The sequence below is a fragment of the Boeremia exigua genome (genome assembly GCF_020726555.1).
Source record: "Boeremia exigua strain MPI-SDFR-AT-0100 chromosome Unknown C7974scaffold_1, whole genome shotgun sequence".
Lineage (NCBI taxonomy): Eukaryota > Fungi > Ascomycota > Dothideomycetes > Pleosporales > Didymellaceae > Boeremia > Boeremia exigua.
Genome location: NW_025763518.1, coordinates 3,139,930 through 3,162,524, shown reverse-complemented (window position 1 = coordinate 3,162,524; position 22,595 = coordinate 3,139,930). Strand labels below are relative to the sequence as shown.

The 22,595-nt window shown below is 53.4% G+C and overlaps 6 protein-coding genes across 6 annotated transcripts; 4 read left to right on the top strand and 2 right to left on the bottom strand.

The window, feature by feature from the left end:
* Window positions 1–417: 417 nt before the first annotated feature.
* On the bottom strand, window positions 418–2,761 carry C7974DRAFT_25258 (uncharacterized protein). Its single transcript, XM_046137490.1, has 3 exons — window positions 2,413–2,761; window positions 2,057–2,362; window positions 418–2,000 (listed from the first exon to the last, which is right to left on the bottom strand). Exons 1-3 carry the CDS (start codon window positions 2,520–2,522, stop codon window positions 722–724), a joined length of 1,695 nt encoding a protein of 564 aa, XP_046003392.1. The 5' UTR covers window positions 2,523–2,761; the 3' UTR covers window positions 418–721.
* Window positions 2,762–6,911: 4,150 nt separating this feature from the next.
* Window positions 6,912–10,231, bottom strand: C7974DRAFT_25216 (armadillo-type protein). The gene is made up of 3 exons (XM_046137489.1): window positions 10,003–10,231; window positions 7,329–9,941; window positions 6,912–7,278 (listed from the first exon to the last, which is right to left on the bottom strand). Exons 1-3 carry the CDS (start codon window positions 10,099–10,101, stop codon window positions 7,177–7,179), a joined length of 2,814 nt encoding a protein of 937 aa, XP_046003391.1. The 5' UTR covers window positions 10,102–10,231; the 3' UTR covers window positions 6,912–7,176.
* A 1,886-nt stretch (window positions 10,232–12,117) lies between these two features.
* C7974DRAFT_25158 (uncharacterized protein) lies at window positions 12,118–13,120 on the top strand. The gene has a single exon (XM_046137488.1). It carries the CDS (start codon window positions 12,325–12,327, stop codon window positions 12,865–12,867), a length of 543 nt encoding a protein of 180 aa, XP_046003390.1. The 5' UTR covers window positions 12,118–12,324; the 3' UTR covers window positions 12,868–13,120.
* A 253-nt stretch (window positions 13,121–13,373) lies between these two features.
* C7974DRAFT_371734 (concanavalin A-like lectin/glucanase domain-containing protein) lies at window positions 13,374–15,100 on the top strand (the record flags this gene model as incomplete). Its single annotated transcript, XM_046140035.1, has 3 exons — window positions 13,374–13,794; window positions 13,853–14,158; window positions 14,211–15,100. The coding sequence occupies 3 exons, from the start codon at window positions 13,374–13,376 to the stop codon at window positions 15,098–15,100; spliced, it is 1,617 nt and encodes a 538-aa protein (XP_046003389.1).
* Window positions 15,101–16,221: 1,121 nt separating this feature from the next.
* On the top strand, window positions 16,222–18,282 carry C7974DRAFT_25138 (allantoate transport protein). The gene is made up of 3 exons (XM_046137487.1): window positions 16,222–16,676; window positions 16,728–17,127; window positions 17,181–18,282. The coding sequence occupies exons 1-3, from the start codon at window positions 16,472–16,474 to the stop codon at window positions 18,133–18,135; spliced, it is 1,560 nt and encodes a 519-aa protein (XP_046003388.1). The 5' UTR covers window positions 16,222–16,471; the 3' UTR covers window positions 18,136–18,282.
* A 575-nt stretch (window positions 18,283–18,857) lies between these two features.
* C7974DRAFT_25037 (10 TM acyl transferase domain found in Cas1p-domain-containing protein) lies at window positions 18,858–21,884 on the top strand. Its single transcript, XM_046137484.1, has 3 exons — window positions 18,858–19,141; window positions 19,190–21,678; window positions 21,726–21,884. Exons 1-3 carry the CDS (start codon window positions 19,027–19,029, stop codon window positions 21,735–21,737), a joined length of 2,616 nt encoding a protein of 871 aa, XP_046003387.1. The 5' UTR covers window positions 18,858–19,026; the 3' UTR covers window positions 21,738–21,884.
* The last annotated feature ends 711 nt before the right edge of the window (window positions 21,885–22,595 follow it).

Sequence of the window (22,595 nt, the reverse complement as noted above, 5' to 3'; positions counted from 1 at the left end):
TCAGACCACGACATTGTCGCAAAGAAATCTGGGAATCGTCTGCCGAGTCCAACAGGGCCAAGCCATGATTGTGGCTGCCTAACGTCCCGTCGCTTGAAAGTTATTAGATCCATAGCCAGGGTTCAAGACTAAATGGTGGCCACGATGCTCCGCTTGCTATTAAACAATGTGCGAACGGACGTCTTGGGACCAAAATGAACGGCGCCGTTAACAATGCAGTCGTGAATCGTGAAAGTTCGTCAAACGCGCGTGCGTGCATAAGCCGCTCCTGTTCCTTTGTGCCATGCCGCTCGAAAATGTTTCCAACTCTTTCTAGCTTAGCCTGGTACAAATGGACACCGTCCTCGTGAGGACATGCTGCGAAAGTGTGAATTCGCGCTAAAACATCCAGTTCGGCCGTTACCCCGATGAATTGTGCCGAGACCAGCTAAGTGGCTGCTGCTACAGGCCGCGACACGTCGCCAGATCGCCGTGATAGGGCGTGCAAAATCGTATAGGATGTGATTGCTAGATCCGACATGGGCTTGCCGTTGCAGACATGGAAGTTATCTCCTTAGCGAGTTGATTTAGAAGACGCTACATGCTTCCAGCGTCGCTGTATTGGGAGGGGACTTGCGTGACTGGAATCGGGTGGTGTGCATATCCGGCCACGGACGCTGTACTGGTGGGCGGCTGAGAAGCAAGCCTGGAGTTCCTGGGATTTCGTTCAGTCTGCTTGCGTTTACGTCCAGATAGGTGTAGCCACGAACCCGCTGGTATATCCAGACATTCCATAATTACTATATGCATGCTCTGGAGGCGCCGCATATGGCGGGAGTAGCACGTTGGCAGGTGAGCCCAACGGAGACGCATAGTTGCTTGATGCATAACTGCTCGATGGATAGCTACTGGTGACGTAGGTACTCGAGCCATACGCATCCGCCGATGTTCGCGGAACGTCGAGGAACGGCGAAGTTGGTGTGGAAGACATTCCAGGCGGCAAGAATCCTAGAGGCGAAGGCGCAAAAGCTGGGCTGAGACTGTGAGTCTGGCCGTAACTGCCGTATTGGGCGATCTGGTTCTCGAGATCCAAGTTGATCGATTCCAGGGCGTAGGACGGTTGCTGCACAGGAGAGACGGCAGAAATGTGTTGCCGCGTCCATTCTCTCCTAGTTTTATACGAGGAAACTACGTCGATGGGATATTGTACTAGATATGACATGGTTTGAATCCTCGAGTCGTATCTTGGATCCTGATACCCCTGAACGACGGTGACAATTTCCTCTAGAGGAAGAAGGGAAAGGTCGGATACGAAGACTGAAGCCATATCCGGAAACATTGGTTCCAAAGCTAGGGCAGTCGCGTAAAAATGAGCCAAAACGCACAGGACGTTGACGTCTCCTCGCTTGGCAGAAAGAAGGGAGATTGGTACCCAGAAGAGCCATTTGCGAAGTGCGTAAAGCTGGTTGAACTGCTCTTCTGGCGTCTGGGCTTGATTGGATGCTCGTAATCGGTCAAGGTAGCCTTTGAGTTGATCGACCCATTTCGTCTCCTGGTCGTTGCGGCTGAGGTACGGTTGCATGCGATGCAGGGAGTTGTGGATATCGGCGAGCGTATTCAATTGTTGTGTGCGTGCTTCTTGCGAGACCGGCGTGCTGACTGGGTTCATAAAGTGCCTGTCCGGCATTGGAGTGTGCTCTGCGATGTAATCTGCAAAGAGCGACTCGTGCTTCCACGGCTGCATGGACTGAATGACGGTCTTTGTGCCAGCAACTAGTGAAGCCCAGCCTCTCCAGTCAGTTGCTTGCCAGGCGAGTAGAAGAGACGAAGCTAGAACCGCATCCGAATTCATCTTAGTGAAGCTCGAGATACCATCGTGCAGGCCCTTAAGCGCAATGCTTGCATGGTGGAAAGCAAGATTCCGTGTCTCGGTGGATTGTGAGATCCAGGCAAGGTGAGAGGCGGAGAAAGCGAGTATGGAGTGCATGACGAATGCATGCGAAGCTGCAATGCTCAAGAATCTGCAAACGGTCAGCTAACGAAATCTCTAGTTGGCAGAGTGGCATGGAGCACTCACTTGGGCATCATGTCAGCCCACAGTGTCATCTTGGAGGTTCTATTTCGGAACATCTCGTTGGTGATGGACGAGAGGTGGTGAATCAAGCGAAGGTCGGTCTTTGCATAAGCTTGCCATTGAGGTTGGGGGTAGATTCGGAGCTCTGGGAAGGGAAACTCGCCAGTCTGCCTCCACAGCTCGATAGTGGCCTCGATCTCCGGAGTCCAGAGAAGGTTGGGTTGCTGAGGAGCTTGCGGAGACTCGGGCATCATGGCAGTGGGGCTGTCCATGTAGTCGCAACGCACCTGGTGCTTGGTGCAATTACGGCTGCAAGTGTGTCAATGTTTGAAGAAGCTTGAAGAAGCTCGAGAACCTACCATTGCGGGAACGTCTCATCACAGCGAATGTGCCTCCTCTTGCAGGTCTTGCAGCCCTTTCGGGACTTGGTGTGACTGCGCCTTGAGGGGCCACCGCCTGGTCCGGCCATTGGATGAGTTGGTAGTTCGAAGTCTTTGAGCGAATGTGAGAAGTGGAGCGCGCAGCGTCCTCGAAAGATTTCGCGTTCGAGAGTGATGGCGTTGGGGTTGTAGAATCCGGTGTTTCTCCGAGTACTGGAAGTGGGGAGGGGTGGTGTTGGCGGGGGCTGAGTATATGCGGGCTGCGAGCACTGGTAGGCGAATTGATGAAGCGAGAGTAATGTGGTCGTAGACCGGTGACAGGGTGGTGTTCTGGAGGCTGAAGGCCGGAACAGTTTGGTGATATATACCGCAAGGTGCAGATGGGGAGCTTAGACAAATCTAGGGCTGAGAAGTATTGACGCAGACCAGCAAGGTCCCGGCGGAGGTGCGACAGGACGAAGTGACAGCGGAGAAAGGTCAAGGTATGCAACGTGCCCCCTGCAGGTCTGCCGGCCCATACCTCCTTGGGACAAAGACGACCTGGGCGGAAGCAGCAGCGCTAGAATAGCTAGAGCTCGGTTCCAAAGATCCCTGGGACGTCAAAACGGAGCCAACCATAGTTAGAGGGTGATAGCGTCCACACAAATAGCAGTGACGCCACGAGCGGCGGAAGGGGACCTCTGTGGCAGCCGGTAGAGACGGCGTGACGGGAGAGGCTAGTGAAGCGTGCGGGAGCTACAGCCAGGAAAGACTGATTCACCGCTGGCCGGTGCTCGAAGCACATGCTCTAACATAGCCCCCAGTGTAACTCCTGTAACGATTAAGCTCTTTTCGGAACCCTGAACTCTTCCTGTTCGAGCAGCGGTGCCCAGTATGGCGCACGATGTGCTGCTGTCCCTGAGCAGCAAGGTGCTTCAGGAATGAACCCCTGCTGAGTGAGCAGCATGGCAAGCCCGGGCCGCGCAGTGAACGTCTTTGCCCGCCGCCGTCGGCCGACTACTGGGGGGTGACCCTTCTTTGGGCACCCCCGGCCGTCAGGATGGGTGGACGGTTTGGCGGCGTCGTTGGGCGTGCAGATGGCAGGGCCCCGGGTGCACACACAGTGGGTGCCTTTGCCGACAAACAGCAAAGACCATCCACCAGCGCGCATAGCGGAGGCCCTAATTCAGCGAACCGCTACCGCCCAAGACTCACGGACCGTGCGACGCAGTGGAGGTGATCGGCCTCGGCAGCGTGCGAGAAAGTGGCATGAGTTGGGAAACAAAGACGATTGGGTCAGGCGAATCAGCTGCTGGCAGAGTGGGCATTCGCGAATCGCCACTCGAGAAGAGCCACTCGCAATAGTGTCGCATATAGTGCAGGTAGAGTTGCAGCGAGTACTTCATTCAATTCACTGCTCACTCCGGGGTGAACGAATCAGACGAAAGGAGGATGCAGCAAAGTTGATGGCGCTAGTACGCAACGCCGCTTAGACTGGTGAAAGTGCTAGGTCCTGGGTTTATTTTTGGCCGTCTGTGCGCTCTGCTTGCCCGCTTCTCCCCATGTCACCAGACAGCTGCTTGCCTCCGCCCGGCTTCACGCCATGTTGCCCTTGGAGCAGTGATGATGGTGTTCTGCACTGGCCGACGTGACAATGCTACTCGAACCCGCCTTGCCGATCTGTCACGCTGCGCTGATGCCTCCAGTTTGCAACTGCTTTCGGCTGGTACAAATCCAGGCGTCCAAATTGGCAGTACCAGAAGGATTCGCTAGACTGGGTATTCAGCTCGCAGACTGCTGTGTACATCACAGTACATCTTCATCCACCGCGACTTCTGCCTGTGGCATTGCCTGCCATCACAAGGCTGCAAGTATAAGCGAGCCGCTGCAGTGGATCTGCACATTTGCAAAACGTGCTGTGCGACACGGTGCCTTCGGTACACAATGCTGCGAGAGCCCTCCCGTTGCAAGGCTGTTGAGCTCTGCACCGCTACAATGACGCTGTTCTCGTGTATCGGAGTCGCCTATACTCAGTGGAGCAGTGAGCAGCAACACGAGGTCAGGTATGCCGTACTTAGAACGAGGCGCTGACGGCCAATATTCACCGATTCTATAGAAAGACCGAGGCTCCTGTAGCCTGCAATGACATGGCAGATGCGTGAGAGCAAGCGCAGGCGACAGAATATGTAGGCTAGTGACGAGTGAGGTTATCCGATACACTATTCTTAGGAATAGACTCTATTAAGCATGTTACCTGCGTCGGCGTACGTCAAGGATGTCCCATGCTGCATCTAGGGTTGAGCTAGGTTGCGAGAAACCTCTCCATTCCTTGCGTCTGATCTTGCATTTTGCTGACAGCCAACGTTGCAAAGGCAACCCAACTGAGCAGCACCGCAATATACGCATACATAATCGCACGCAAGCCACTTAGTTGCCATCAATATTCAGTCCTCAGGATGTATCCAATCCATCGCTTTAAATAAGTGCGACACTGTTCGACACCGCCAGCGCGGCGAGCTGCCTCTTTCGGGCTGGTGCCAGGCTACACAGCACACAAGTCCTCACACGATCTTTCCACTGACCATACGTATTTCGCGTAGACATTTTATTCCGATCTTCTGCATACCTACTCAGGTCCAAGATACAATCGTGTCCTGTGCCTGCCCGCTCCGCTCCTCGAACTCGTTCCGTGAAACACCACGCCGGCTGCCGAGGCGAATTTGGTAATGCGTTACCTATGGCTTAGAGCAAAGCTGCTCCCACTCCCCACAGCGCGCACAGCGATCACCACTGAAAACTCTGAGAGGCGCTATTAGTCAAGCTCGGTCATCCCGCTGCGCTGCAGGGCGCATCTGCTGCCAGCGTACCTTGCCAGATCTCCAAGTGAACAGGAGCTGACTGATTCTGAGTGGTGTCCAACGGTGAACACCATAGCTCGCGGTATATTTTTAGTCGGTCCTGTCACGTCCCTCGCGTGGTCCAGAACATGGATGTTCCCTCCATCATCATGAACCACAACAGGTCTGTGAGCTGCTCGGGGGAAGGGGCAGGAATGTTCTCTGCAGCCTGCTGCAGCATTGCAACACTGAACACCGTGTTGCCGCCATGCGCAGAATCATTACCTGCATGGCTCACGTGGTGCTGAACATGGATGATCCCGCGCCGCCAGTCATGAGCCGCTTGAGCCGCATGACACAGGTAATGTCTTAGTAAGATTTCACCGAGGTCTACATGAATTCGTAACGATACAAGAGATGAAGAACATCTCGTCTTAGCTTCCACATCGATCATTTTCATCGTACATCGTTTAGGTGCTGCAGAGGGAGTTGCGGTCAATGTCTGTCAAGAGTCAAGACGCCCTGGGTGCGCCTCGCCTCCGGTTCGAGCAGGTCCATCCTCGGCTGTTTTTGCGATCGAGGCGGCGACCTCCGCCTTTCTGAAATTTGCGAAATTCGACAAAGAGAATCACATTGCGATCCTCGACCTGCAGAACCCTCTCATGTCCAAAGAGAGGGTCACAGAACCAAGAGTTGTAACGACCTGCAATTATCGTACGACCGCCATCGAGATTTGGTTCCCGGGCATGTGGCAGATCCAGACGACAGGCCGAGAACACCGGCAAGATCAACAGCCGTTCGCTGATCGCGCAGTTTGGTACATCTCATCGCTACCGATCGGATAAGTTCTCCATTTCCTAAACTGGCATGCGACAAAACAACCACAACATATGCGTGCCAGAATACAGCTAGCCAAGTCTCCTTCTACCCGAGTTTAGAATCCAGAAACAGGGTCTGCGAGACACTCGCAAGCATGTCTGCATTTCTCGCAAGCATGACTTCATAGTGCCATGAACAAAGCTCCACAGAACCTTGCAGCCCGCCTACCGCGGTAGTCCCTGCAGCGTCGGCGGCGTGAAATCTATCACGCCGCTGGAACCGCCTAGTCGGGCCCCGCGCATGCCGAGCCGGGCAAGCCGCACCCTCATGTTGCTGGAAAATGGACCAGTTGCGACCTATAATTTCTAAAGATAATGCACTTCAGCTGATCTGAAGCTACTCTTTATGAAATCTAGACAACGCTCTGACCTTTCTCGGACTTTTCATCCAAGACAGCCTGTGCAGACTCCCTCCGAGTGCCTCCGTAGAACAAGGTGTCGTCCTATGAGTGTAACAACCTGAGAGTCGTTCCAGCTCCTTCCGTTCACCGCCTGTCCATAGAACGCTTCCTTTGACCATGGGCTTGTTTCACGAAATTGGGAACAGCTGTGTATACTACCGACTGATGTGCGGTGAGCGTCGTCGCCGAAGGAGAAGGCATTTGAGCGTGGTAACGGCCAATTGGAAAAAATCGCAGTTCTACGTACAGCTATACTAGGGCTACGGATAATGGTGCGTGATGTCGCACCCAACAATGAGAGAAACGCCGGTGAATGACTGCTGCACGCAAGCCAACCTCGTGAGCATGATATGGTCTGTTCGAAGTGGCTGAGAAGCCCGCCTATGTAGCAAAACGTCGCTGGAAATGTCTATGGATGCCGGACCCTCCCGTTATCATTCGTAAATTCTCATTGCTCGTTTCTCCTGCTTGCACTACTTGCAGTACTAGTTCCGCCCAGTTGCCCTGATATTGGTATCCTTCTCTTCCTCTAACTATGAATCATTGATCCAACGCCGGCTCACATATGGAGTAATACAGTGTACATCTGTTCGACTGTGTAGTCGAGAAGAGGACCTGCTAAGTTGATGGAAATGTACATGCCCTGGACTAGGCGCTGTACAGCTCGCGGAAGGTGGCTTGCTGATCGCCAGGAAGACCATTGAGGAAGCTGTCAAAATCAGAGATCATAGTCTTGTACTGTTGGATGATCTATATGCAGTGTCAGTGCTGCCAGCGGTTGCAGGCTCGATACTACTCACCTGCTTGAAGGTCTCGCGGCACTGCTGGCGCGATGGTCCCGTTACAAAGTTCCGGTCAGCGGAGGCCATCAGACTGAAGAACTCAAGAAGAGACTGCTCCATAGCACCGGGATTCGCCAAGACAATCTGCATAAACCCCGTGAGGGCATGACCCTTCTCGTCGTTCCAGGTGACCTTGCTGATGGCTCGCAAGAAAGCCGGCGCAATCTGTGCAAGATGCACTGAGAGGTACTGAGCGCAGCCTATCCCTAGTCGGCCGAGTGCAATCGCAGCATTCTCGTTGAGCGATTCAGGCACCTTGTTGTCAAAAAGAATTGTCCCGATCTTCTGAAGCAATCTCTCGGCGTACGGCTGCATCCCTTCTTTCTGCTGCATCGCAATCTCTCCAACCGACCAGCAAGCATTGTTAATGACCGAGTATCCGGACTCATCGTGACCGATATGAGCGGGAGATACCTCAAGCTGGACGATGAGAATCTCCAGAATAGCAGGCAGGCAAGGCTGCAGCTGCTCAAAAACGCAGATAGCACAATCGCCAAGCAAAGCATAGGCTGATTGTCTTACATCATTGTTCGAGTCGCTCATGCAAATGGCTAGGAGCTGGAAGAAGTTGGGAGATCCTGCAACCAATTGAGCGCTATCCTGCGCGGGCAAAGCTTGAATCATTGCGCTCAGAAGGTCCACGGCAGTGATGAGGAAGTCCTTGTCAGGTTCCTCGAGATTCGGGTTCTCGGTAGCCATCTGACTTTCCTGGAGATTTCGGTGAATGATGCCGATACATCTCGCAAAGATCCCGCCTGCATATTGGGAGAACTTGTGGTCAAGCGCAGTCGCAACGTATGAGAGACATTCGAGCAGAGGTATGACCTCTCTTGAGTGATCTGAGACCTTACTCCAGCGTTGAAGAAGTGCCGGCATGAGCATGGCGACGAGGTCGTCTTGTGCAAGTGCCGGCCCAACGTGTTCGGCAAGTGTCTGAACACAGTCGTATAGGATGTACATATTCTTGTCCTTGTACATGGCAAAACACTGGATGAACTGTCGGACAATAACAGGGCAGTATTCAGCAAGTTGAGTGTTGGCTTTCTCTTCGAGGTGAGCGAAAGCTGATGCAGCAGCTTCTTGCACACCCTTGTTGCTGTCAAGCATCTTCTTCAAAATGCCGTCCATGACAGGCTCGAAGTACTGCTGCTTTCCGGCTTGATCGAGGCGTGCTGCCCATCCAGAGTACCGCCCGAGAGTCCAACATGTGATCTTCCGGACGACAGGCTTTGGATCTTGCAGAAGCGTAATGAGATAGGGTGTCAGCATGGGCAAGTGGGGTTGCACCACGTGCATACAGCCGTCGGCGATAGCACCGAGAGCAAGGACTGCAGACTCTCTGTTGGGCCACTCAGCATGATTGAGGTTGCTTGTGAGATACGGCAACGTAGCCTCAAAAACAGCCTCGTGGAAAACTCCAGCAAGCACATCTAACGCTGCGGCAGAGCATTTTCGCAGATTCCACGCATCCTCTGGGTCTCCAAACGAATCGTCGTCATCGAAATCTTCTATCTCACCATCGCTGAGGTCATCGTCGCCTGTGTCCGTGGGTTGGCCATTGGTGGGGACGGCCTCGCCGTTGGCGTTGGTCGTCATCCGCCCTGACTTGCTCGACGCAAAACTTGGACGGATGTCCTGTTCTCGATCATCGACGTTGTAATCCTCCTCTTCACCCTCGAGACGCAAGACATCGTCCTCACTATAAATCATGCTCTCCAAGAGTACAGGCACGATCTTGGCCAGATAAGGACCAAGATGGTCGCGCATTCTCTCATCCTCCGCGACACAGAGCCAGAACTCAGCGGCGTCCAAAGCCAGCTCCTCATCATCTTTGCTACGCTGTTGTGTTACCATATAGTCGACCAGTCCACTCATGTGGGGCAACATTTTCTCGGGTGCAATGTCTGCGACATGCACAAAAGCGCGACAGACTTGTTTCCTGACATCCTCGCTGGAATCGCTTGCGATGGAGAACAGTTGTTGCATCAAGGGGTCGATGTTGGAGAGAACGACCTGGAGTTTGTCTGGGATAAAAATGTTGATCGCCGCTATCGCATCAGCGCGCACTCGGGGGATTGGGCTCGTGGTGAGCTCCAATAGCTTGGGGAAGACGAAGCTCAACGGCCGCTGGCCTTGATACTCCTTGTCTAGCGCTCTTCGGTGATCTTCGCAGATCTTCAACAAAGCGCTCATACCGCCTTCTTGCGCCTGGACGGAGACATTTCCATTTGAGTTGCTGATGATATTGATCAGGTCTGAAAGGATTTGAGGCCAGCCCATAATGCCGCCCTGGCGCACGACCTCAGTGATGACATTGCCGGCGTACAGACGCATCTGTTTGTTCGAGTCTTGCAGCCCCACCATGATGATCTCCTTTATGTAGCTCTTGGTAGTCTCATCCATGGTTTTCAATGATGCTTTGACATCGTTCTTCAGCATAATCGCTGCAGATGCACGGGCCTGGAGGTACAGGGTGGCATCCATATCAACGCCTGACGGAGGCTGGTTGCGTGAGAATAAATATGCTAGATACTTGTCGAAATCAGGCGAAGCACGGGCTGTCCGCAGCATCTGCAAGGCGCCAAAGTCAGCGCAACCGCTCAACGCAAAGGTGCAGGTGGGGTCAACGAACGATTTCGGCATTCTTGCGTGCAGTCACATCGGGACCGAGTGAGTCCTTCAGGCACTGCGCCAGCTGCTGTAATGTCTGGTCCTCAGGTTGCCACGACATTGTGGGAGGCAATCTGATGTGCGCTTTGGAGGCGGGTTGAACTCTGTTGCGCTATGCGGGTTCTGTGTGCCCCGTCGAATGGGCGAGATACTGCGATTCGAGGGCGCGGGCGATAAGAGGGTTGGGTGTACGTGGTGGCGCGTAAAGCTGGTTCTGCTGGAGCAGCATGGTTAGCTCTTGCAGGGCGCATACCGAGAGCGACTGGTAGAATTGGTGGAGGGGCATGAGGACGTACCAGCTCCTGAGGTTGGTGCGTTCTACAAGGCCACAATCATTTTGAGGTCTTACAATGGTCGAGTGGTCTAGGAAATTTTGGCGTGCGTTGCGGTTGCAAGTTTGCTAGTAGTTGACGTGGGTACGGCAGAGTGCAGCGAAGGAGGGGCACGGAGAGGCAGGCCCTGGGGCTATTGTGCGCGGTGAGAACGCAACAGTAGGAACGGGGCTACGGTGCGACAAACGCGCAGGTGAGGACGGAGCGGCGAGGTGAGATTTGAGGCGACGACGAGTGGCTTCTTCTGCAGCTGTATGCCCTACGGAGAACAGACGTAGAAATGTCACCGAATTCAGTGCGCGGCCCACCTCCCTGATTGGATTAGGTGAACCCGCAACCAGCTTCCAAACATGTGCTGCTCAGCAACACACCACTCGCTGCACCTCGACAGTCACAGCAAGGTCCGGCCACCTCGGAACAAGCATGCATGTATAGTAGCGTTGCGCAGCGTACCGCTCATCGAGCAGCGATGACAGATTTGACGTGTAGCAGATTGCACGTTGCACTGCGCCTGCACTGTTACCTAGGTATGCTCCAGTCGAATGTGTGACTTCATGCAAACCCTTAACTCCAGGTCGTCTCTTCCCTTCTCTCGACGTACGCAAGCACCCTCTGACTCTGAACAGTTGTTTCCCCGTGTGATGTCACTTTGCAGATTCTCCTTGCTGAGTTCGCAATCGGTGCATGGGTGGTTTCATCGAGAAAGATTGAATGCATCGAACCGTACGGTGAAGCACCAAGTGCTCTTTCTCTCTCTGGTGTACACATCCATACACCCACATCAAAGATCGAGCCTCGTGACACGAAAGTGGTCTGCCCCTTTAACATCATTGTAACTGGGACGGCACTTCTTACTTGCGCTTATACCATCTCATGGGTGCCCAACGGTTCTTGCGAATGTGCATGGTGAAGGCTTCTATCAAACGAGAGCTCGCCCCAGACCGCGTTCAAGTTAGATTGTTGAGCTATTCAGCTGCTCGTCTACACTGTTCTAGTGCTGTAATAGATGTGCTTATGTATAGACTCAGAAACATGCCTCGCCGTTGCTTCGGTCGAATTCGTCGAGTGCGTAGCCTTCGCACCGACAGCAGGCTCGCGAAGTATCACCGGGCACGCTGTCCACTGCGAGCTGCAAGTGACCAGTCTAGCTGTGCTCAGCCTACCAACCCTTGTTACGAGGTTGCATGTAAAAGCAACAGAGTCTCCACAACCGCCGTCGCTTTTCGGTCCTGGAATGTGTCACGGCTTTGCAGATGCCAGTCGAAGGTCCTATGCGACCCAGATGGATGACTTCTCGCACTACCGCTTCGTTGTGACACAAACGACTGCGCTACTTTGTACCAGTACTTCGCCCGAAATCTTCGACTCACGACAGTCCAGGCAGGTTCTTCCACTGTTTACTACATTCGTCCGGCCTGCAAAACGAACACGATCCAGAACTCAAAAGGTTGACGTTGAGAGAGACGGTGGAGTGACGTTGTATTGGGCGTGCAGAGTGAGTGGCTCAACCAACCATACAAGCTACTATACTAGATGACTGCACCCTTTACAATACTTTAGGACATCTTCCTGTATGCTATGCAATCGAAGTCTTACATTCCGCAAAAAAAAACCCAAGCACGTGCTTATGGATTATGTTTCTGTCCATGTGCGGCATCGACCTATGCATACATGGTTTGCTGAGAGGGTGTTTCAGTCGACGTTCGGTCACCGTTCCAGCGACTTTGACACCCTCAAGCCGACTCTCGATGTAAGCAGAATTCTTCGGGGCCTTCTGTGTCTGGCATGAATGCCGGTAAAGATTGACTGGCCCACACCGTGTCGGACTCGAAGACAACGATGCAGCAGCGATGGTCCCTGGCCAATCTGAATGCGGCACGCACCATAAGCGCCAGAAGCCATGCGAGAATCAGATTCGAGGTTTCGCATCACACACAGGCAGCGTGATGTGAATGGCTGCAGTTGGTGTGTGGTCTTTGCAGGCAGTTGCTATTTCCTTGGTGTTTGGGAGGCACCCAAGGCTTCTACCCAGATCAATCGGAAGAGCAAAGCCGAGAACCTTCATATATCTACTCGCGCGAGCATGCACGGACATGTCCGTAGTCCCCGCTGCTAATTTCTGTAACAGCGCTCTAACGGAACATCTATTGTTAGATCGCACTCCACGGCGACTCTGCGAAGTCGTGTTTCAGGCTGTGTTGTTTGTGGCGGACGAATTGCAGCCTCGAAGGCACAAGTTGAGCCTCCCGCGCGTCTATATTCGCGTTTGCAGCTGGGCAGAACGTGGCACAAGTCCAATCTCGTACTGCAAGGTGCATTGCAGGTGCCTTGCACAATGCAGGAGCAACGCGCGTTCAGTAAGGTGCACCAAATTATCAATAGTGTTCGCGTTGTCTCCTGAAGTGCAGTACCTAGGTAGAGCTGGTAGCCGGTCTGGATCGGGTCCAGCTGGAAGTGACCGGTTGCAGCGCCTGATACACTCGTTGACGGGCTAGGCGGACGCTCTCTCACAGCTTCAGTGCACCCTCGCTTCCTCTATCCTGCACTGCTGCAATTTGTCGATCGCTGGCGGCTCGGATTACCCGGCAGCGTTGCGGATCTTTCAGGCCTTACGCCAGGACACCTCGTTGGCGGAGGTGGCAAAGCAGGCAGGACCAGGACCAGCCAAGCGGACAAGTCTCACGCAGTGGCTGTTCACGACTAGCTACCACACCCAACACTCACCGGATCGCCCGTCTTCTCTTCTGCAACGCCGTCGCATTCCTCCCCCCGGCGACTGCACCCAGCATCGCCCTTTGTATCGCTATCTCGTCGCCGGCGACTCCCGCGAATCTACTTGCGTCACCAACCACTCCCGATCCCCGCCGCTGGATCGACGCGCCATCACCACGGGCACCCTCACCAGTTCTACGAGCACCGCTGCGCCTGCTGGCAGCGCCTTGCCCACTTTCTGCTCTGCTGCTGCCGAACAGCACCGGCTGCAGACCCCCCGTGCGCCGCCATGATGCCGCAAGATCCGCTGCAGGCCGTCCTGCCACCCACAACGCTCTCGCGGTCGTACCTGCCTGTCGAGCATGCCTCGTCCGCCACCGCCACCATGTTCGCCCAGGCTTCGCACGCTCTGCACACGTCGTCCAATGGCGCTGTGCGAGGGTCACGCTACAACAACAACAATAACGGCCTGGGCTCGACCGCGAAGGGTGTTATGATCGGTGTGTTCTCGGTTCTGGGCGCTGCAGGCTTCTGTTTCCTCGTCTTCACCATTGTCTACTACTTCCGCTACACGCAACAAGGTCGTGTGTTCCTTGACCGCATGACACGACCTGGCGAATACGATGACGAGCAGCAGTTCGCCAAGGAGGAGGCTGAAGCGCTTGAAGAGATGGACGACCTGCAGAGAACCGAGTATCTGCGAGCGAAATGTAAGACGCGGTCTACTTGTTGCTAGTGTAGCAAGAGTTGTACACTGACATTTACTAGCTTTCGTTCAAGTCAACCCGCCCGAGTCTGTGCAGACCGACATCTCCTTATCGCAATTCCTCGCAATACAAGAGAAGGGCGTCTCAGCTTGGGAATTTGAGCCAGAACTCGAAATCGCCAACTGTTTCGTCGAAGGTCGGACCGAGATCGAGTTCTTTGACTCGGAGTGCAGCGTCCAAAGCAATTTACCGATACCGAAGCAGAACGAAGTATACTACTGGGAAGCCAAGATATACGAAAAGCCGGAGAACACAAGCATTGCAATTGGCGTCACGACAAAGCCTTATCCGCTATTCAGGTTACCAGGTGTGTATTTGCGCAAACAACAGCCAGGCCACATTGACTGATCAACGTGCAGGTTACCACAAGTCTTCCATCTCCTACGGATCGAACGGCAATCGACGCCACAACCAACCCTTCAAACCTTCTGCGTACGGACCGGCATATGTTCAAGGAGATGTCATTGGAGTAGGATACAGGCCTCGCACTGGAACGATTTTCTTCACCCGCAATGGCAAAAAACTTGACGACGTTGCCCACGGTCTCAAGACCCAAAACTTCTTCCCCACAGTCGGAGCCCAGGGACCTTGTCAGGTGCACGTCAACTTCGGACAGATGGGATTCGTGTTCATTGAAGCAAACGTAAAGAAATGGGGCCTTGCCCCGCAGACGGGCAGCCTGGCTCCCCCTCCACCGTACGGGAGCGAACAAGGGTCGATTCTCCTGGACTCTGGTCGCGAAGGCATCAGGGAAGGCATGGCTGGCAACTATATTTCTGCAGGTTATGGACATGCGAGATCCAGTAGCCAGCAAGTGCGTCTCGGACGTAACCAACCCACAAGCCCTGGCCCTCAGCGCAGTCCCACTGACATCTCCCTGGCAGCTTTCAGCCTCGTGGACTCCAACGAAGACATTGGCGAAGGGACCAGCGCAGAAGCCAGCAACGCACACGAGCTGGCGCACGAAGCTGCACGCGGACTGGGATTCCTTCAGCCTGGAGAGCTTCCACCCGAATACACCAGCCCTGTTGGATCACCAAACCTTGAAGCTGGCCGACACATGCGTGATTACTGGGAAGAACGGGAACAAACTCCTCTTTTGCAGAATCAGCAACACGAGCCGGAGTCTGAGCGGCCTCTTCCCAGCTATGACAGTGCGGTCGCCAACGCGCCACACATCCGACAGCCCACAATTCGGGTGCGAAGTGCTACTGAAACCTCTCGCACACCCCGTGGAGGCCGTCGCTGAGCCTCTGTCATCACAGTATTTTTCAATTACACTGTTTCCTGTTTTCATGGATCTAACTATACCCCATCTCTTAGCATATCTCCTCTCGATCAGGTACGAGAGACTTCGCAATGTACATATGGGGTTCGTCTTTTGAAGCTACGACTTTGGCTCGAGCTGTTGGCGTTGGAAGCAAGCGAGCATTGCTGCGCTGTTGCACGGTTGTCATTGGGACTTGATCGGCAGGGTCGGAGATCGCTCCTCACAGTAGTCGCGTTATCATGGTGTTCTGGGCTAGATGGCGTTGTGGATCTCATAAAGAGCGATAGCCTATTTGACAATACACGTATTCCTATGTCTGCACAAAGGCTTTCAGTTTACCAAGTACGTGACAATGAGATGATATGTCTCGACGGATAAATTGCGAAGCTCGACACATGGATCTGGCGGCTCCGCACTCAAAGATCGTCGCGGGATTGTTCTTGTCTCGTACAGCATTTACTTCGTAAAAAGCAAAAGCGCATCCAGCTCAAGGTCTGCAGATGCAGCAGCAGATCGAGCGAGGCAGGAGACCGGTCTACATTATGCGATACACGCAAGTACACGCAATTAAGCTATGTTCCACCTTCACGTGCAGTAGCACCCGTGGGAGTTGATATCACATCTTATCAACGCGTGGATGATAGCGGCGAGGCTGTTCACGGCGAAATTTTCTCGAGAGAGTGCACAGATTATGTCATCCCAGGCTAACCACTCTTTGCACTAGCAGCGTCTCAACCTTCTTCACGGTCGACAGCTCCATTGAATCGTCCAATCAAGGCTCACAGTGCCAGGAACACAAGTGCATTGTCGCTTAATTCCACCAGTGACCAACGGTGCCCAGCAGCCTAGGCGGCCTCGTGCTCGTCAAGAGCAAGCCATTGCACTAGCAAAGAGTACCTAGCATCCCGCTTACAGACCGCGGGACCCTCATATGAAGAACTGTCATCGCTTCCCATTGTCTTCCATCCTTCCCGACCCTACTCACTTTACGTGTCCTTCTCGAAAGTACGACACAACATCCAAGATGCAGTCATACAGCAGACAACGGCCTGATCAAGGTATTTACTAGCAGTGCATGAGACCGGTGTTCGCTGTCCGTCGCTCTGGACTTCTCCCTTCTTGGGTGGATGTATGGAGCGATGACAGGGTTCTGAGAAATACGGTCGGAACTTGATCAGGTTAACGCCTGCGAAAGGACTTCATGCTTTGCGCCCCGTCTTGGAGGCTGCTACTGACTAGCATAGGGCTTGCTGCGTGCGGTTATACATCGAGTAAGACTTGAGCACACGATATCTCTTGAGCAGACGTATTTTGATTACCACTGTTCAAAGAACATTCTTCAAAGAAAACATGTCAACTTTTCATGATAACGAGAAGGGCGCGCACGTTCCTGCTTCGCCATTGCATGATGCTGCCTCGCCAACTAGCTCGATCTCTCTCGACAAAGATATAGCTATTGGTCTGGTCGGCGAGCATTCCCGGGAGATTGATCCGATTGTGGAAGCCAGGGTGCTCAGAAAGATTGACGTGTGGCTGATTCCTGCAATGGTTGTGGGTGTGTATTCCCAGAATTCTGCGCGCAAATCTCCATTGACTTCTAGTTAAGGCTACGGATTGGTGTATTACGACAAGGCCATCCTTGGATCTGCTGTACTGTTCGGTATGACCAAAGATCTGTCCTTGACTGTTGTCAATACGCAGACCACACCGCCTACGACCAACACCCAGCGTCTCAGCTGGGCAACGTCCATGTTCTACTTTGGTATGCTGGCAGGCTTGTATCCCATGACTTTTGCGCTGCAGAGGTTCAATATTGGCAGGATCCTCGGTGGCGTGGTCATTTTCTGGGCGGGTATTTGCATGCTCACTGCAGCTGTAACGACACACCAGGGTTTGTATGCCCAGCGATTCTTCCTGGGCTTCGTGGAGAGCATCATCCCCACAGGCTTCATGTGCATTGTCAGTGGATACTATACACAGGAAGAACAAGCATTGAGACAGTCATGGTATGTTCTGTACCAGCCACAGCCCCATACCTCCCCGACTAACATATCCACAGGTGGTTCGCTTCCACCGGGTTGTTCACCATTATTGGTGGCGCGCTCAACTATGGATTTGCCCAAATCACTGGCGGCGCCCTGCGTGCGTGGCAATACATCTACCTTCTTGCGGGTTGTCTTACCTTTCTCTTTGGCATCTGGTGCTTCTTCATTCCAAATTCACCTGCCACCGCATGGTTTCTCACGCCTGCAGAGCGGATTGTCGCAGTGGAGCGTCTTCGGAAAGGCCAGACCGGTGTGCGATGCCAGAAGATCAAGATGTCCCAGCTTCGCGAAGCCTTCTTCGACCTGAAACTTTGGCTTGTCTTCATTCTTATGGCATCTGCATACACTGTCAATGGCGCAGTTTCCGGCTTCGGTCCCCTGATCGTCAGTACTTTCGGCTGGTCAACTCTTCAGTCCATCCTCTGGCAGTTCCCTCTAGGCGCGCTCTGCCTCGTCGTGATCCTGCTCTGTGGCTACCTCTCCAGCAAAATCCCGAACATCCGCCTCATTCTCCTTATCGTCAACTGCCTCCCCGTCATTGCAGGCTGCGCCATGATCTGGAAGAGCAAATGGACATACCATGCCGCTACGCCTGTTGCAGGGTATTCCATCATCGGCACGTTCGGCGCCGTGGTCAGTCAGACCATAGTCATTGGCATGTCGAATGTCGCGGGCGCCACAAAAAAGAGCGCCATGGCTGCAGCGATCTTCGTAGCATATTGCGTCGGCAACATCGTGGGGCCGCAGCTCATCAAGAGCCAGACCAAGGCGCAGCATTACCCAGAACTATGGTCTGGGCTGATCATCTGTTACTGTATTACAATTGTTGCGGCTGTGGCGCTGTATGTGCTGCTCAGGAGGGAGAATCAGAAAAGGGAGGGATTGTCTGTGGATGAGGAAGAGAGGGACAAGCTTGCGTTTATGGATCTGACGGATAAGGAGAACAGGTACTTCAAGTATGTGTTGTAGGGCTTACTAGGTTGTAGAGGACTATGGGGCGATGTTGTGGGAGATGAAAAGGACTGTCAGTGAGTGGACGGGTTCTACGATGTCGGAGGGCTTGAACAAGACGTAGTAGAGTATCAGCATGGTGTGGTGTGGTGTCATGACGAATTAAAAAGGTGTAAATTGCAGGGTCTATCTGTCTCTGTGAACGGACTATTACGCTGCGTGTGATGAGCCTGAGACCTCACTTTGACCGGCATCTCGCCGCTCGGTAGGTATGGGAAATGTGCAGCTTAACTCTGGCATCACTCTGCAGACAACACTGTTGTTCTGCAATAGCTCACTAATCTACAGAGCTTGCGCGCATTCACTTCGACGTGCATCGGACCTCAAAAACAGCGTGAGCCTGGGGATACGACCGAGCTAGGGCATGCAAGGGCGTTCGATGACGTGCCGAGCGGCCCGGCGCCGCAAGCCTCGTATTCTGGCACGATGCTTGGAGCGATTCAGGCACCAGACTTTCTACTATCAACATTTGCCCGAACTCTCTGTGGCTATTTTCGGTGTCTTTCATGATGTTTATCTCCGCGATGATGGCCCACTTATCGCTTCAGCCTCCTCCGTGATGCGGTCCACAGATTGCCTGTCCCACAAGGCGTTACCTTGGCTGCGGGAAAGCGGCAGTCTCCTCCAATATGGAAGGGACGGTCGCAGACAAGGCAAGCAGCGCAAATGTGGATAACGCAGTCAGCGTGGATACTCGGCTGTACCCCTGCAGCTTCGCACTGCCTCTTTCGCTAACATGCTCTGCTGTTTGCTCAGCGAAGAGCACGCGACCACCTTCAACACCACGCTGCCTACGACGAGACGCCTGCAAGGACTTCCGATGCGACACGGGTCACACGATCAAGAAGCATGCTGAGACTCAGGCTGGCGAAGCCTACGAGCTTGCCGCATACGTGTAACAGAATCGCATTGCTGCTTTTGCTGACGGTTGTATGCACAAACTTGTATCGTCGACTGGTCTACGGTATGATAAGGCATGCTTTCGGTGCCGTGCACTGCTTACACGCCATAGACAATGCCGATCCGTACCATTGCAACAAACTGCTCCACCAAGGTCAATTCCTCGACTCGCCCGATCGTAATCCCGAACGTAGACCCTTCCAGAACTGGCAAGTGCCGGGCTGCCTCTTACACGACTACACGACGTCCGACATCGCCGACTGCAACGAAGACGGTCAAGTTCTGTTCGTCGGCGACACAACAGTGCGACAGGTCTTCTGGGCTGTAGCAAAGAAGCTGGATAGTGGCTGGGTTGATGACCGTCGACAAGAGCTGGACAAGCATGAGGACTTGCACTTAGAGGTCGGCCGCGCGAGGTTGAGCTTTATGTGGGATCCGTGGCTGAACAGCACAGGGTTCAGAGGAGAACTCAAGGCGTACATGGACAGGAATAGACCGGAGAACAGCGTACAGGAGAAGAGCTTGCACCCGAGCGATGGCAAGAGGAGATCGGTGCTGCTGTTTATTGGTGGAGGATTGTGGCATGCTCGACATCTAGGTGACGAGTACCTTCCAGCCTTCAACCATGTGGTGGACCGTGTGGCAGCAGTTATGTCTACCGCACACGATCGCCTTACCTCACCCGCGAATATACGAGCCCACGGAAAAGACGGTGTCGATGATCAGATCTTCTTTGCGCCAGTTCCAGATCCAATAATTGACCGACTGAGTCCATCGCGGGAGATCATCACGCAAAACAAGATCTGGGCTATGAACGACCACCTACAACTGTGGTCTAATCGCGGCCTCAACGTACCGTGGTCGTACCGAGACATGACAGCAAATTGGCCTGAGATGGTTGGCGGCAGCGGCCTGCATGTGACAGAGCGTATTGCATCTCAGATGGCGAACGTCGTACTCAACTATCGTTGTAACGCAAAGGCAGTGCAAAACGGAGGCCAACCACTCGGCAGGACCTGTTGCAGTGCTTACAGAGAGGCGAATTGGGTACAGATCATCGCTATCGTAGTGTTTGTACCTCTGGTCGCTTTTTCAGCCTTCAGTCGTCTCTTTCGCGGTCCGGATAAAAAGTCAACGGTCGTCTCACTTACCGATGCGATTTCCATGCTCATGCTTGCCGCAATCTATTGCTTCATTGCGGATAGAACCCACGTCTTCGACAAAATCCATAAGGAGTTCGCTAACATCGACTTCCGGGTAATGCTAGGCGTTGCTATCCTGCTTTGTCTTCTCAGCATCCAGAGCGTCCCACTCCCCGTGACCAAGAGTAGGAAACGCTCGCCAGAAAAGGCAACTCGATCATCATCGTTTCTACTGCGGGAGCAGTCCGATGAGTTCAAGGGCTGGATGCAAATCTATGTCCTGGTGTACGCGTATACAGGCGCTTTCAATACAATGGACTTCTTCAAGGTGTTCCGTGTCTTCATTGCACTCTACCTCTTGCTGTCTGGCTATGGCCACGCAATGTATTTCCTGCGGACCAACGACTTTTCTCTCTACCGCGTCATGGGCGTTGTATTGCGCCTTAATACGCTACCGGTATTTCTTGCGTTTGCACTGGATAGGCCATACTCTTCTTATCACTTCGCACCGCTGGTAACGTTCTGGTTCCTTATCGTATTCTTAACACTGAGAATCGGCCAACACTGGAACCACCGCTTGGAACTGCTAGCCGCTAAAGTGGCAATCGCAGCACTGTTTACAACAATGCTTATTCACGCGCAGGGCGTTATCGATGTGTTGGCATCTTTGCTCAACATCGTCTTCCAAGCAGACATTGACGTGGGTGAACTCCGCTTCAACCTCGGTATCGACAATTACGTCGTCTTCGTCGGAATAATGATTGCAGCAATTCACGTCAGCGTGCGTTCGATACTACGTACGCCATATCGGCAGTTAGGCATCGCTGGCTTTGTTGTGAAGCAATACTTTGTCTTACATCAGCTCCTGCTTGTTGCGTTTGCTATCACTGCCGTTCCAGCATTCTGGCTCCTCATGCAGCAAGTGAGGACCAAAGTCGACTATGTCTGGTGGATGCCGTACATTGCTTGGCTTCCCGCCCTTTCCTTCGTGGTCCTTCGCAACGCTACTCATTCGCTGCGGGAACGGTACTGCGCGTCGTTTGCTTGGCTCGGCCGCATATCCCTTGAGCTTTATCTGCTCTCGCAACATATCTGGCTTGCTGGAGATGGTCAAGGTGTTCTGCGTATTGGGTTTCGATATGGCAGCGGAACGTTACTGGGCGACAAATGGCGCGATTTGGTGGTCTTAAGCCCGATCTTCGTCTGGCTCGCGTGGAAGGTACACGGCGCCACCAAAACGGTTACTGCTTGGTTACTATTTGGACAAGGTGCGATGAGAGACTCAGAGCAAGATGGAAGACCTACGAATGGAGATGTAATGGAACTGCCCGGATGGCACCGGCCTGAGGGCAACAACACAAATGATTCAGAAAGTCGGCGCCATACCCAGCAAGTCGAGCGCAAGAAGCTCTTCTTTAGAGTGGGTGGCGTCGCTGTGGCCATCTGGCTCGTCAATCTTGTAGGTCTCTTGAGGCATGGTCTTCGCAGCTCCACTAATCATCCCAGACATATCCATGAGACAGGACATACAGTGTCTGACCCGTATCTGCTCGAGCAGCTAACCGATCCATGGAGGCTCGGTAACTACGTGTTCGATCTAGTTGCGTACAGGAAACAATGTACAATTTACAATTGTCGCTTGGACAATATGGATCCTGACGTGTGCCAAACTGTCATGCATTTCGTTCAAAGCCCAACGCTCAGTGCTGTCCGGGTGTGAAGAGGCATCCAGCCTTAGCACGTTTCAGATGCCAAAACCGTGATCAACGTGTGAAGGGCCAAAGTCGCTGATCCCCATTCGGCGAGGCACACATGCGGAGTCCGTATTCGTATCAACCGTGGGCTGGACTTGGACGCGTCATCCCACGCTGCATCACAATCACCACCTCTCCGCAAACAGCCACCAACTCCACTAGTTGTGATGCGAAGCACGGCTTTGATCTCGAAGCAATCAAGCAACAAAATCTGTACTCTTTTTTAAACTTCCAAGGATTAGAATTGATGTCCTGAATTAATTCTGGGGTAAACCTCGCTCCTGTTCCTCGGGAACGGGTTTATTTGCAATCCGACACAGCCACGCCGAGCTATCCGCGTCGACCACATGCTCGCAAGCAATGCGTAGCAAGCACAGTTACGCGTACCTGTCACTAAGGAACGCTCTTTTGACAGAAAAAGTGGGTGCCTCCGCCTTGGATGGTTTGGCGATCTTGGTCCACGTGTCTTGCGATGTTTCCGAGTGAGGTGACCAATGATGTAGGATCTGCGTGTGGTGCGCGGCCAATCAGAATGCCGCGAGCGTCACAATCAGACCGCGTCGGGAGTCACGTTGCACGGAACGTCAGACAAAGGTTGGCATGTCATAGAAGGTTGGCGCAC